This window comes from Hakea prostrata, chromosome 2 (assembly GCF_041222555.1).
Source record: "Hakea prostrata isolate BN-2017 chromosome 2, UWA_Hpros_2, whole genome shotgun sequence".
Classification (NCBI taxonomy): Eukaryota; Viridiplantae; Streptophyta; class Magnoliopsida; order Proteales; family Proteaceae; genus Hakea; species Hakea prostrata.
Window position 1 is genome coordinate 67599604 of NC_142601.1, and position 15444 is coordinate 67615047.

The 15444-nt window shown below is 35.9% G+C and overlaps 1 protein-coding gene across 1 annotated transcript; it reads right to left on the minus strand.

Moving 5' to 3' along the window:
- Positions 1 to 1535: 1535 nt before the first annotated feature.
- SWI3B (switch subunit 3) lies at positions 1536 to 11722 on the minus strand. The gene is made up of 6 exons (XM_089146119.1): positions 11396 to 11722; positions 10877 to 11313; positions 6330 to 6737; positions 4047 to 4197; positions 2108 to 2235; positions 1536 to 2025 (listed from the first exon to the last, which is right to left on the minus strand). The coding sequence occupies exons 1-6, from the start codon at positions 11601 to 11603 to the stop codon at positions 1831 to 1833; spliced, it is 1527 nt and encodes a 508-aa protein (XP_089002245.1). The 5' UTR covers positions 11604 to 11722; the 3' UTR covers positions 1536 to 1830.
- Between the last annotated feature and the right edge of the window lie 3722 nt (positions 11723 to 15444).

The window sequence follows — 15444 nt, forward strand, 5'->3', positions numbered from 1 at the left end:
TTTGTAAATTCATACAATTAATGTCTAGTTTTGTAATAAAAACTTAAATACGGTTAATTATCTAATTTTTCCATGTATATGTATTTGGCTATGGTGGTTTAGATCAAATTAAATTCATTTAACATCAAATATTCGCATTTATAATGTCACCCTTCTTCTGTTCTCGAATTTCTAATAAGAAAATGAAAAATTTACAAATAATACCTTGGTTAGCGTTTTTTATTTGTCTAATACCAAAAATTCAATTAAACCTTTTTTACATAGATTTGACAACTTACAAGTAGGGGTATTAATGGAACGGATTCACATCAGATAGTGGTAAAATCACATTCGCATCCTATTATATTTGAATGGATTTGGATAATATCCTATCTATTTTTGGACGAATTCAACCGAATTCGGATGATAATCAAATAGTTATTTTGTTAAGTAGATTTTTATAAATAAGCATGAATACAAATTTTATACAAGTTTTCGACAGTATGTAGACAACTTTATCATTTTATTTGTAAGGATTAGGTTTGAAATTAAAAAATTTAACAACTTTCATAGTTATAATAGAAAATCCAGAAAAATAGTCACACATCTCAAATACAAAATTATAAAAATAAGAAAAATAAGTAACTTAATCAGATAATTTAATCTGAAGGATAATGGTATGTAGGAAAGGGGCACCACCGGGGGTGGTGGTCTAGTGGTCCCAAGCTCACTCCCAAGTGGTTTGGTAAACGTCCCAAGTTCGAATCCCCTTTGCTCCTCTGTTTCTTGCATTGGACAGTTGTGTACTCTTTTATCTGGGCATGAGTGCTACCGGCTTCTGTGGACTATACTAGGCCTCCGGTAGGGCTCCCCTGACGAGGCCAGTGCTTGCGTTGGTAGTGCACAGGGCTAATGCTTGCATAGGTCGCACTCGATAAAAAATCCGAACATTGTTTAGGGGGGGCGCTTGAATCGCCGCTACTACATCCCCTCTTTTATTTACCAAAAAAGAAAAAAAGAAAAAGGAAAGGGGCATGTCATATACACATCCTATTAATAATCAGACGGATTCCGATACTGCTAAATGGATGCGGATGCAAATTTATGAGCGGATTTCTATAATCCATTTGCACCCTTACTTACAATAAATATACTATAAAAATTTACAAATACCTCCGATGTGGTAATTTCATTTTCCTTCATTGAAGTTTTAAAATCATACATGGCAACCATGTTTTCTAAATAATTAACTTTTAAATCTAACAAAATTATAACATATTAACCAAAATATTCATATAAATTTAATATTTTGTTAGCTTTTAGTTGAGGATAAAATCGAGAAGAACAGGGTGAAGGATGAAACCAAGATTGAAACTTAAGGGAGATCAATCGATTTTTCATTTTCTTATATTAATGTCAAAAACGACCGACTTTAGCCCAATAAATTTTAGATTTAAATAATAATTACTTTGAAAATCAGAAATATGGATTTCTGAGGCATAATTAATTTACCTAAAAAAATAATTTTGAAACAAAAATACCTTCTTCCGTCCTTTTACAGTCCCTTTGTCGCATCGAATGCTTCTTTTGAGCACATAGTTCTCTCATAACTCTTGGGTCGATTTAATAACTCCAATATCTGAAGATACTAACAGTTTTTCAATCACAACTATTTTAAAATAATAATAATAATAATAATAACAGCTTGGCTTCTTCAATTACTGCGTAATCATCGACCTGTATATCTTTCTGTTCGGTAGAACTTCTCCATAAAATGAAGGGGAATGTAAGAAAGACAACATTTTTGTAGAGAAGGAAAAAGTTGTTTAGTGGTATGATAGGTATGGAAGGTCATGTAACAGCATCAGTGGTTTTGACTCTCTCTCCTCTGCTTTCCCCAAGCTTGGATGGAATAATTCTCTGATGCAAAAGATTCTGCTGATCAATAAAAAACATATTCTTCATGTGCTGCACTTGCTGCCACTCTTTCTCCATCAGCAGTTCTACTTCCTCAAATTGCACTATCTTATCCTGAATCTCCTTCATCTGCAAAAATTGTTGGCACCAGGATAAGAAAGAGGGAATGGAGGGGGAGGAAATGGCAGCAAGATGGAAGAATTATACGCACCTGAACGTCAACTATGCCAGAAATGGACCTCTCAACGTCCTTCTCTTCCTTATCAAGCAATCCTCGTGCCTCCAGAATGGCATTTTGCAATTTGTCCTTGGTCTTTTCACCATTAGTAGTCCCACATTCTGCATGACAAAGCAAGTCCACTGCTTTTACACAGAATTCATATTGGATCTCATTCAGAGGATACAGCAATATAACAAAAAGTGAAACTGAACCACAAGAACCAGCAGGGTCAAAATGTAGGCAATCTCAATTGTTTGATAATGGCTTTCATCCATTTTCTTTTTATTTTTTCTCACAATTCCCCCCCCCCTTCCAAGGACAAAAAGCTTTACCGATCACAAGCCAAAGAATAAAGATATACCCTTTATGCCAGTTCTAGATGAGATTCTAGAAGCAGTTTAATGCTGGAACACATTTGAGGGCTAGCATCATTATAAATATGAAGGATTGTAAAGACAATATCAGTTCACAAGCTAACAATCTAATCAGGCGAATTTCTGGTTGAGCATAGAAAGGGGATCAGTACCCTCAATAGATGTCTAAGCCTCAAGAATCATGCTATAACCAAGAACTCTGACAACATGATAAGAAACAGAGATATGATCTTATGAACCATTTAAATAATACAGAATAAAGCCTAATCAGATTTTGAAGGGAAATTTCAAATTCACCAAGTAATTAATTAATTCTTCAGATTGATAATGAAATGAAACGAGGTTACACTAGAGTCGGTTGGTGCCCCACTCTCTTTCACTCTCCAGTAGATGTAGCTGAAGTTTCATGTAGCACAGTTAAAGTAGGTAGACCCCTGAAAAAAGAACTGACATGGCCTCTGAAGAGAGACAAGTATCACGACCATTTTATTGTCATTCTGATGTACTTAAAAGCTGAAAGTAATCAAGCTCCAGGTCAGGTTCAACAATTGCAAGAAAGATTAGGAGTAAGAAAATCCAAAAAAATTCTATTATAGACGAGGTTACAAGGATGGAATGATCAGAAGTATGGATACGAGGGCAATTATGAAACCCTTTCTTCAAGGTCTCTTAAGCTTAGTGGGTCATTGTTGCATCTTATGCTCTTGTGCACATTCTTCATGTTTTCAACAAAATGTTTGCATAATCACACATCGCTAAAATCCTAAAACATGAAACTCATCGTGCCAACCACCTCATTTTATTGATACCCACTCACAGAAACGAAATCCTATTAATTAAAAACCCTACAGTTCCATTCTTTTCAAGCAGACCACATAAACAACCACAATATCCACTTAGGCCCTAAAATCCTTCTTCCCAATCCTGACATCCAACAAACCCTAGATTGAACATCTAACCGTGAATCACCATCCAAAGGTCCAATATAAAAAATAAATAAATAAAAAAAGAATTATGGACTCATCTTCTGCAGGATTCACATCCTGGTCAGGGGTAACTTGAGGGACCATTGATGTGCAAGGATCTAAACTCTATATACTCCCAAGGGGTGTACTAATGCAGATCTGAGCTCCTACCATTCTCATCATGGATTAGTTAGAAATCACAAGTTCACAACACCCAGACAACTAAATGTATTTATTTCCAATAGAAATGCTTTGTCTGTGAATAATGAAAATGTCAAACCCTTTACAGAATATTCTTGCCAACAAAGTGATAATGCACTGTTAAGTGTTTATAATAAGGGCAAATTACATATAGACCCTTGTGTATGCAATCAATTACATCTACTACCCCTGGAAAAAATATCAATTACAAATGCCCCCTTACTACTTCTGCAGAGCTGTCCATTTATAGCTTTCAATTCTTAACAGTAAGGGGCATCTGTAATTGAATTTTTTCAGGGGTAGTGGATGTAATTGATTGCAAACACAGGGGGTCTATATATAATTTGCCCTTATAATTACATCTAGTATTCCTGAAATTTATGATCATACCTTCTGGTCTTGCTTTGTTAGTAATTGATGAAACTCTTCCACTTTGCGCTTCACGAGTACCATTAAAGTCTACCTCTGATAGAGCAGATACAGCTCCTCGAGCCGCAGCTTCTGCTACTTCTGAACCAACCATGGCTGACAAGAAAGCAACCTGAGAATAAATTGCAAGCCAACGTTGAAAAATGGTACCCGAAAAACTTATTTAAGGAGCCAAATTAACTAAATAGTTTCTGGTGCCATAATGCGCAATTATGAGAAAAATGAATTTTCAAATACAGCAGACTCAAGATATACCACCTCCTTGATACTCATAGAAAATTCAGTCATATCTAAAAAGCTTGAAGTGATTTTGATGCAGCAGGTCCTTCGCATGGGACATTTAACAGCAAATTAAAGGCTTAAAAGGCCAAATGTGTAGGATATTCCTCATCTTTTCGCATCTAGTTTCTGTCTTCACTTTCTTAGTAGTTTTACAACACACTTCTCTCTAGCATGGGCTTTTAGTTTATGTTTAGAACTTGATTTTGAGATATTATGAACAATGCTTAGCATTTGACTTCAACTCACCTATTTAGTCATGTGGAAACATCATTGTCAGGAATTGATTCCTAGCATAAGGAAGATTCATTAGAACTACACATGGATTCCAGCTCCCAGCTGCTGCTTTTCAATGTTTCATCAATTCTTATCTAAAAGCTTAGAGCTCAAGTATTAGCCAGTATCCACTCTAATGTTTTACTCTGTGCAGCAACTTCAAAAAATATTCAGCACGAATCCACTCGGTTCTATTAAAGCTATGAACATTAGAGTTCCAAGTATTAGCCAGTATCTTTCAGATGGAACCAAGGTCATCACTGGAAACATAAGCATTAGGAAGTTATTCTCTTTCTTTCTTTTATTCATTTTTGGTTTAAGAGATCCTATTTTGTCTTGGAAGACAATGAGTGATGCTGGAACTTGCAAATTTTTTCCCCATTGTCCCATTCTTTACAGCATGAGTGATTCCCTGCAAACCTCGTGACTGAAACCAAACCCGGTTTCTCTAGTCTCTACCCCAACTCTTCTCTCTTAGGCTACTAAACTTCTTTTCCTCTATCCTATTTCCACCAAGCTCTATTTTACCACTTTTGCCTTAAACTATAGCCTCAAACACAATGGAGAATCATCAATTTACAAAGAAGCCTTAAAGATGCATTCTTGGAGATGGGTAGTAAGTAATAACTGAGAATTTGAAAACGGAACTCCAATTTGCAGGACAGCAAACAAAGATACTGCCTACCATGCATCCTTTATCAAATTTCCATGAATTTTCTGCACTTGTATTTTGGAGACTTCACCATTTATGGCTGCTCTTAATCCAATTCTCTGCATGTATGTTGTGCATTTTATGTTAGTAGACCTTCCAAAAACCAAATTCATTTAACCCTTAGACTAGTATTAGAATTTCCAAACCTGTTCTACACCAATTGTGATATCAGAGCCAGGTTCCAGCCCTTTGTGTCCTCCTAAAGCTTTCCCACGTGTCATATGTCAACCAGTAGCAGAGTCGATATCAACCAGAGACCCAAACAGGGCAGTGAATTTAAATATTCTGCCTAAACTATTGGGAAGGATTAATGTCAGGTTGGATGAGTTCAATATCCTCTTTTGTCCTATTCTTACAGTGAGTGTGGGTGAGCTTTCTTAGGCTTCAACATTAGATTCAAACCTCAATCACTTGGCTGATAAAGTAATAGGAGCCTCCAGAGCATGAATAAAGTTTTCATAGCATCTAAAACAAAGATACAATCTGTAGTACAAAGCTTCATGTAACAATTGCACCATTCAACTGATCCCTTCAGAAGATTTAAGAATTCTGATATCAAACAACTTGATAATTACAACACAACAAAGCATGTTCTTTTGGACCATCAAATATATAGCGTAAACGGTCAATAAGAGATGAACAGAAGTGTGTGCAAAGCAATAAAAAATTATAACTCATCATGTCAAAAGACTCAAAACTCAACCAGGCATTTTATGTACACAAATCAATAGATCATCCCTGAGTCTATCCCAATGCCTTCTCTTGAATTCCTCTATGTAGACAAAGGTAAGTTAAGAACATTATGCTTCCATCTTCTAGGAAAGGTTTCAACTAATCAGCCAGAATTAGAAGATCTAAAAGAAAGCAGAGAAGAGTTTATGTCCTTCTAATGGAAAGGAGCAAAGAGGGAACCATTATACAGGGACAGGAAAGGATCACCAATGTTTTTTCAGATTCCTCAGGAATCGACACTGTACCTGAGCCACAATTGGGTTGCTTGCATCAGTTAGGGGTGTGAGATGCCGCCTTTTTTTGGGGGATGAAGAGACATTTTTCTCAGCCACTGTTTCAGCATCACTCTGGCCCTTCGCTGGATAATACTTATCAAGCTCCCTAGAGTCCGTAGGCCCTGCAAATTCCTCCCCAAAAGAAAGATTGATGAAACGTGAAACACATTCTTTCTCACTTTTGCCACCTACGTGATGTGAAACCTTCTTCCAGTCATCACCATAATGCAAAATGGCTTCCATAAGATGTAGTGTATCTTTGTCAGTCCAGTCTGTCTCAGTATCTTCACTGATCTCAACTCGTTTGAAATCTGCTGCGCTGAGCCCAACCCGATAATTTCCACGAACATAACACCTTGCACAAAGAGTCAAGTCAAACTGCAAAAATGAAACAGTTTCCTTGCTTTAGTGATCACGTTCAAATAATAAATACACTAAATTTTGATCATTATATACAAAAAAATTAGTTAAAGGGCAAACCCAGTGTCAAAGGCTTCCGCACAAGCAGAGTTCCAAGCAGCCTTACACCCAACAATTTTTGCTGAGAGGCTGCTTTGGATGATACACCAAAAATTAGTATTATGACATATTATGCGAAAGGTAGAAATTACATTCTCATAACCTACCAGATCAAACCAGATCAACTGGTATTTCACAAGTCAAAGATAGGAGACCTAACAGAACCAGAATAGAACAGAAAGCCACAATTTTCCCTTCACAATGAGCAGAAAGCACAGATAAGCTAATATTATAAAGGCAGACACAGAATTAATAAGGAATGAACGAGAATAATAATTCCAAATACAAACTCATCTGTTGACTTCCTTGATGCCATTTTAGATGATCAAGAACCTTTTCATTATTAATTAATCAAAAATAATATTTCTTGACTTATAAAAAAAACTAACATGAAGAGAAATTCATTCACAATCTTTTTCTTTAAGGTAGATATTTTCCCTTTTTATAAAAAAACAAATAAAGATAAAGTAACATGTTTAATGAGAAAAGAAGCAACTTACCAAGAAAAGATGATAAACTAGTACAGAACACAACTTCAAGTAGGAAAAGTTATCAAAAAAATTGATGAATACTAGACCAAGAAGAAGCATGCAAAACGACTAAACCGGTGAATATTAAAAAAATAAAATAAAATAAACCAAACATATTATATAGAGTGAGCCTTTTTCCAGCTAAATGGATTTGCTACACAGATGCCTGCAAAGACCACATCTTAAAAACAAAAAGTAAAAGAAAAGAAACACAAGCACCACAGCTACAATTTGTCTTATAAAAACCAAATCAGATAAGCTACATGATCCTTGCACTGTAATCAGCTTTATCTGCCATTTTATTAAAGACAAGACCTATAACATGCATGTCTTTCCTCCACTTCTCCTACGGTACTATACATCTGCCCTAGCTCTTTTAATGCCTTCAATCTGAATCAGGCCACTCCTCCAAACTGGAGTGTGGGAAGCTTCTAATGGTCATGGCCATGCCACCACAAACAATTTCTCATAGCTTATCTTGAATTGGAGCTACTCCCAGACTAGCTCTGCTCTGGTTATTCGAGACTTTCATCCTTCTAGTTTTGTCACCCATCCATCTCAAAAACCCCATCTCTACTACACTTAGCAATCCTTCTTGACTGACCAACACTCTGCACCATAAATCATGGATGCTCTTATGACTGGCCTGCAAAACTTTCCTTTAAGCTTCATATAGGTCCATCAATCACAAATCACTCTTGATGCTCTTCCCCAATTAATCCAAACTACTTTCATCATTTGTATGACATCAACCTCTTAAAAACTAGAAATGTCTTCAACTAGAACAAGAAAAAAATTGAAGGAAAAACCAAAAAGAGGTACCATACCCAATAGGTATCACAGACAAGAAGAACTGGAGAAATAGGAAATGGCAAGTCCTGCTTCCTTTGTTTTTTCACGATCACATCTTAAAGGAGAAATTAATAGGTTATTAATTCTTTAATATAAACTACATCACTGAAATAATTTATAATATTTATAGTAGAGATCAAAAGTCAGAACAACATAATACAGGAAACTGACACTACGAATATTACTTAATATGAATTTGCAAGCTGATGATTACTAACAAATGAAATTAGCTGGTAGACAACCCACTAAGGCAGTAGAGAAGCACATGGATGAAAAATGTAAGACAGAAAACCCTTGCACATCATTGGTCCATCAGAGTTGCCCCATGATGGTACACATCATAGCATTTTCATATTATGCTTTTACTTCTTGGAGTAGTCGCATAGGAGTATATTACATTGGAGAAAGGCTGATCAGGAAAAGAGGGAAGCCTAAAGGAAATCAGAGTTACAGGGAGAAAAGAACAATTGAAAAGATGAGGGAGGAAGAAGAGCTACAAGCACACACAGCCACATGGGTGTAACCCAATTCATTATCTGCAATCTGCTCCAGTAATTGGTCACACATCTATTAATAAATCCAAAGAAACAAATACTACTCCTAGGTACTTCTTAAAACTTATGCTAATAAAATAGAAACTAAACAAAAAACAAAATGAAAGTTTCCCTAATAGCTAACGTGCGCCCCTCCCGGTAGAGACTGATATATATAAGAAATATAAAAAAGACTTAAAAGAGGGTGAGGGTTATTATGGGGAAAGTGGCTTAAATGAAAAGAAAAAGGATAATAACAGAAAAAGGTAAACTGGAGAGGCACTTTAGCACGAGAGAGAATAAAGAAACAAAGAAAGAGGCATAGAAGAATCATGGAGAGGGGATTACTCTTGCAGCTGTGGGGTCCGGAATTGAAGGTATGTGGTTTACGTTAGTGCAACGCTGGAATTTTTTATTTTTTTTCCGGTCTAATTGTGGGGGGGGGGGGGGGGTGAAACCCTACAGAACATATTCACAAGTAACAGAACTCAAGAAGCAGCGATCAAAGTGTTTTTTTGACTGCAGTGTTCCTGGCAGAATGGCCGGACAAACAGGCTTGAGAATGAAAAATGCAGTGGGATGGATTGACAGGGAAGGGAATTAAAGAGATTGATGAGGAAGAAGATGGATCCTTCAGCTTTAATACCAAAATGGGGGACGGCCAGTTAGGAAACGAGGGAAGACTAAAAGAAATCAAAGTGGCAGGGGAAAGAAGACCACATAAGAAGAGGGGGAGGGGGGAGAAGAGTACACATGCTCACAGGGGCTCCCAAATTATAACTCAATTCATTATCACCACTCTGAAGTTTGGTTACACATGTATTTATAAATCCAACGAAATAAATATTCTTAATTAATTTTTAAATTGGACTAATGAAAATAGAAACTGATAAAACTGAAATGGGAAATCTCCTTAATAGCTACCCCCAAAAACAATTGCAGTAGAACAAATTAAATTATACAATCCTACTAAATCAGAACATTGCTGGAAATCTTTGGACCTGGTTCATCTTGGTTTGGATACCCAACTGGGTTAGGGTTAACCCAAGGTACTGTATCTACGACACACATATATGACAACCCTCAACAAGCTAATAACATACATAGAGGTAGTTTCACATAAGAATGCTCTCACGGTAAAATTTTCATACCATGAGCTATTTTCCTACACACATGAATGGGTGGAGAAGAGGTCACTTGATCATTGGAAGTTCACAGACACAAAATGTTGAGGTATGGTTGTTATTATAGTCAACATTGTCTGATGAATGCAGTGGTAGATGTGGCAGTGTTGATTAACACACCACCGACCCCTCTTCTGTTCCTCAGTGATAGTCATTGTTCAACACAAGATAAATAAGCAAGGTGATTTCCAGTTTGACAGAAGAAAAAAATAAAGCCTAAATAAGAAAGGTGACAAAGATGATATTGAAACAGAAGATGAGAAGAGTGAGAACTTGTTCCACAAGATCTAACTTGTGATGTTATTTGAGTTATAAGTTTCAAAATCTCTTATAGTTATCGCATCGGAAAAATCCAAACAGTTTCCATACCTACCTACGACTCAAAACAACAAATTGTACTGTTGCAGAACCTTTTAGAGATCAAGTTTCACCCCGAGAAAAATTAAGATCGTGTATTTGTTTTGAAGAAAAAATAAAGTTGTCTTGTGAGTAGAATGGTAATCCTACATCTGAAAAGTAACCCGTCATTCCAGAATGGTAATCCTACATCTGAAAATTAACCCATCATTCCACCAAACATTTTTAGCTTCGTCAAGCAGCAAGGAAGATCAATCTACAACTCTGAAATCATGTGCACTTGAGTGAACCAAAAATGGAACAAAGATATCATTTGAAACGCCAGATACTAGAACTTGATTAAGCAACAATGGAGGGATCAAATGACCCGTTCAACACATCCAAGATCTAGTTATTGATTAACTGAACCAATTTGTAATTTGCGGTCAACCAAAGATGCACTGGTTTAAAATTAAGAGACTTAAAAGAGAAAAATTGCTACTACGCTTACAGTAAGCAGGAGAGAGATAAAGTCGCATCTTTTTGGTCGAAGAAAAAATTACCTTGTCACAAGCAAAGCAAGCAATGCTGCAAACTGATTGGCAACCACTGCACAACTTCGAAGTCACTCTCTTCACCGACGACTCAAAATTACTTCCTCCTGAATCCCCACCCGTCGAAACCAAACCACCACCAGACTTACTATCCTTCTCCTCCCACCTCGTTTGCTGCACCTTCTGACCAGTCGGCGCTGTATAATTAATCAAACCCCAACCCTCAAGAAAATCGAACACCCTACGAATCGAGCCCACGTCTCCAACTAATGTCTTCCTCACCTCCGTAAACGTGATCTTCCTCGAAGGATTTCTTCTGTATCGTTTAATGATTGAATCCCTGTAGTACATATAAATCTTGGGGTTCTTTGAATGCGACTTCCCGTCGAAGAACTCTGGAAGGAACCGACGCTCGCAATCGTGAATGTTGTTCCATGAAAACCACGCTACATGGAGTGATTAAACAGAGAGAAATTAAACTAGGGTTACAAAAGTAACGAAAGACGAGGGTTTGGAAGACTTTCTTACTTGAATAGCTGGGAACGACGATAACATCATTGGTGGAAGAAGAGGGTTCCGGCGGTCGTAAAGTGCTGGGAGAGGAGGTTTTCTTTGTATCTGTGGCTGGTGTTGTTTCTTGTTTGATGACAACGGGGGTTTGATTTTGAGTAGGTTCGGATGGTCGAGGTGGGTTTTCAGGCAGAGGCAGGGAAGGAGGCTCGACTGGTACAGCCATGGCGAGAATGAAAGTTGCAGACGAAGCTTACAGCTTACTATTCCCGGTGCACCGTTCGCATCCAGAGCGCCGGAATCACAACAACTCAGCTCATCGATTTTCTGATCATTCCGGATGGGTTCGGGTCATGGTTAGTAAATTTGGGTTGTCCTATATAATCCGGATATATGGATAAATCTCGGATCTACGGCTCAAACTCTTTCCCGCCTAAAACAGGTATTTGACGTGGCACAAACGGAAAGAAAACGGTACTTCTGTAGTTTTGTGACTTTGTCCCTACTCCCTGGTAATAAAATTCCCGAGAAGAAAGAGCGACAAGAATCTATAAAGAGAATATCGATCCTTATTACTGGCAGATACGTATCTATATTTAACACAATCGATACAATATACTTGATACGTCTTTTTTAAATTGCACTAAAATGCATTAATTAGTATAATACAATACTCAAATAAGAATATTTAACACAAACGATACGATATATCTCGATAATTTTCTCTATTGAATTGCACTAAAATACATTGACTAATTCGATACAATACTCGAAATAGAAAGATACATCTTTTAATATCACCAGACGGATACGATATTCCAAACTGTTACTTTAAACATTAGTCTCCCCATCCCCCCACCCTCACACATGGTGGATTTGAACTCCTTGTTGTGAAGGCACTATCAATTGTCAGGCCATGTGTGAGAGTTGAGGGGATGGGAAGACGACCTATCCGAGTGGAGAGGATTTGAACTCCTTGCTTTGAAGGCACCATTAATTTTGAATAAGATTTGATTGATCAAATTCAAATATCCTGAACTCCCTTGCTTCAAGATGTTTGCATCTCTAAAACCCCTAGTTGAATTCAATTCCCTTTTTCAGTATGAATACCTCTTACCAAATAAAATCTTACTCCCTTTGAGGATATCAGTGTCCCTGTGAGATGGACTTAGAATGCATAAATAGCATGCATTATGGAAAGTCTGACCTGCATTCATTGGTTCCACCCTAATAGTATAAACTTATAATTACAATGGATTATATAATTCACTGAGGACCTGTTTAGTTATAGGACTCTGGAGATTTCAAATCTATGGAGTCATAATTTATAAAATTATTTGTTTAATTAACTAAATATGTGGAGTAAATACAATTTTTTTTATATTCTAGAACTGATTGGTTTAATACGGGATAATTATTTTATGTACTAAATCCTTGCAAACAACGTCTCCCTCCCTAAGGATGTAATCAAGATGCGTGCAAACTGGTCCGGATGAACCTCAACTTCCCGAAAAAAATAAAATTTCAAGTAGAGGAGTCAACAATATATGACTTGATAACATTTTTTTTTTTTTTTTGTCAACAATAACATTTCGACCTATTATGTGGAGTAGTGAATGAAAATTAAATAAAGATATTTATCAAAAAGTGTGAATCACATGCGGAGTTTTAAGTAACATTTTTCTTCTTCTAATGAATTAAAACTACTTTATTCATTAATACATTATGCATGATTGAAAACAATAAATAACCATACAAATTCCCGTAAATAATTGAGAATGTTTGTGATTTTTGTTATTTTTTTATGGTTATCTCTCTTTAAAGAATAAGCTTGAGATACTGGGGGCAATTGAAACGCTCCAAACATATAATAATTTGGGTAAATTTTTTTTTTATTTTAATTTCTCAACAATATGAACTAAATTAAAATGATTATTCAAATGCTTCAATTTGATTATTTTATCTATTATAATTTACATATTAAATGGTTTTGAGATTTTTTTAGGGCCTGTTTGGTTACATGAATCCAGAGATTTCAAATCTCTGGATTCATGAATCTGAGAATTATACCCGTTTGGTTGTAAAAATCTATAGATTCATGAAATCTAGAGATTCACATTTTTACACTAAAAACATGAATCTGTAGATTTATGGGTAAGAGGTGAAATCCAGAGATTTCAAAAAAGCTATACATTTACACATTCACAAAAATCACATTGATCAAATAGTTTTTTAGGATGAATCCACAGATTTCATTCCACAACCAAACATCTAATTTTATAAATTATAACTCCATAGATTTGAAATCAATAGATTTGAAATCTCTAGATATTTGAAATCTTTAGACTCATGTAACCAAACAGACCCTTAATTAGTTTATTAGAATTCATTGTAAACTAAAGTCATAAGTTTTGCAATTATTATGGAGTAAGGTTGTATTGCAATCATGTATTTGTTTTTTCTCTTCTATTGTAATGAAAAATCATCAATAGTTGAACTAAACGTAACAATAAAAAATGAAAAAAATACATCAACAAACATTTAAGGGTTACAAAAATTAATTAAAATAAAAGAAAGAAAGTGGTTATCAAGCGATTTTGTATTATTGATAATTAGGTTGCAATTAATATGGATTATTAATATATCATGAAATAAAATTACAATCTTAGATGTTATTTTTTATTGTATGCAAATAGAACAGTTAAGGACTTTTAAGAAAATAAAGGTAACCGTAGAGAGTTTCATTCTACTCGCATGTTTTTTCAAAATAAAGAGAGAAAACTAATTATTATTATTATTTTTTATTTGTTTGAAGGTGAGGTTTTTCCAGACAAACTCTTCATCGGTGGTTCCTTAATATTTTTTCTGACAATGATAAGGTTGAAATTATTTTCTGCTCCAAGAAAAATGTCGTCATCAACAATCTCTACAGCTTACATCCAGTTAGCATTGTAGTCATGCGCCTGTTCTTCAATTTTGCCCTCCTCATGCTGCTAATAATAAGAAACAGCAGATTTAGGGAAGTTGTTGTTCTGGGTTGAGACCGTTTTGAAGACTAATGCAGGAGTGTCTATGGGAGGCTTTCAGGAACAGTGGTTCATTTGGAATTGCACTCAACGTGACTAAGGCTCTCACTCTTCCTTCTGCTTGCAGGGTTTCCACACTTCCCCTCAGCAAATGCGATGGTGGGTTGAGATGATCTCTTTGCCTCCCATTTGTAATTCCTTTGTTTCATTTTTCTCGCATCATGTTTCGTGTTTTGATGATTCCGGCTCTAACTTGTTTGACTTTGATCTTTATCTTTTGCCATTTACATTTTTTTATTGCATATTTTGTTTTCTGTGTTCTCTGCCATTGTTTTATACTGGTTGTGCTATCAGTATATTTCTTTTTATACTTCTTTGTTGATCATTGTGAATGGTTTCACCATTTGAATATCTAAGTTTTCGATCAGAGTCGATTTAAGACATTAGTAAATGATCTGATTTTTTTTTTAGAATAATAATGAAATCTTGACATATACATTTTAATTGGTTTTGTATTGCAGCTCACTCGCCATCTCCGTCCCTCAGCCATGCACATTCACCTTCTCCTATCGCTTAATGTTCATCCACCTGCTGGAACTCCACCTGGTACATCTTCCCAACTCCTCCAACTGCACCGGCTTCTTTTCCCTCACCTTCAATCTAGGAAGTACCAGCTCCAGTTCCAGCTCCAGGTCCTGCAAAAACAGTGCCACCTCTGTCTCAATTCAATTTGGGCTTCTTGTTGTTGGGCGTAGCTGCTGCTTCATGTTTTCTTTTGTTGGCTTAGGGACTTGTGTTAATTACCATTGATATATATATTTTTTTGAATGTGGGAGGAGGGGGAGTTGTTATTTAGTTATTTCAATATATATGAGATGACTATTTGCTTCTCAATAATGTATTCGTAGTTTATATATAGATCGAACTCAGATGGTTCTATTTGTGTTTTAGGCCATTTTATTAAAGTAAATATGCTCTACTTTTGATTTTGTCTTTGGTCTGACATGTCCTTAATAAGGTAAGCAAATATTTGATGCACTC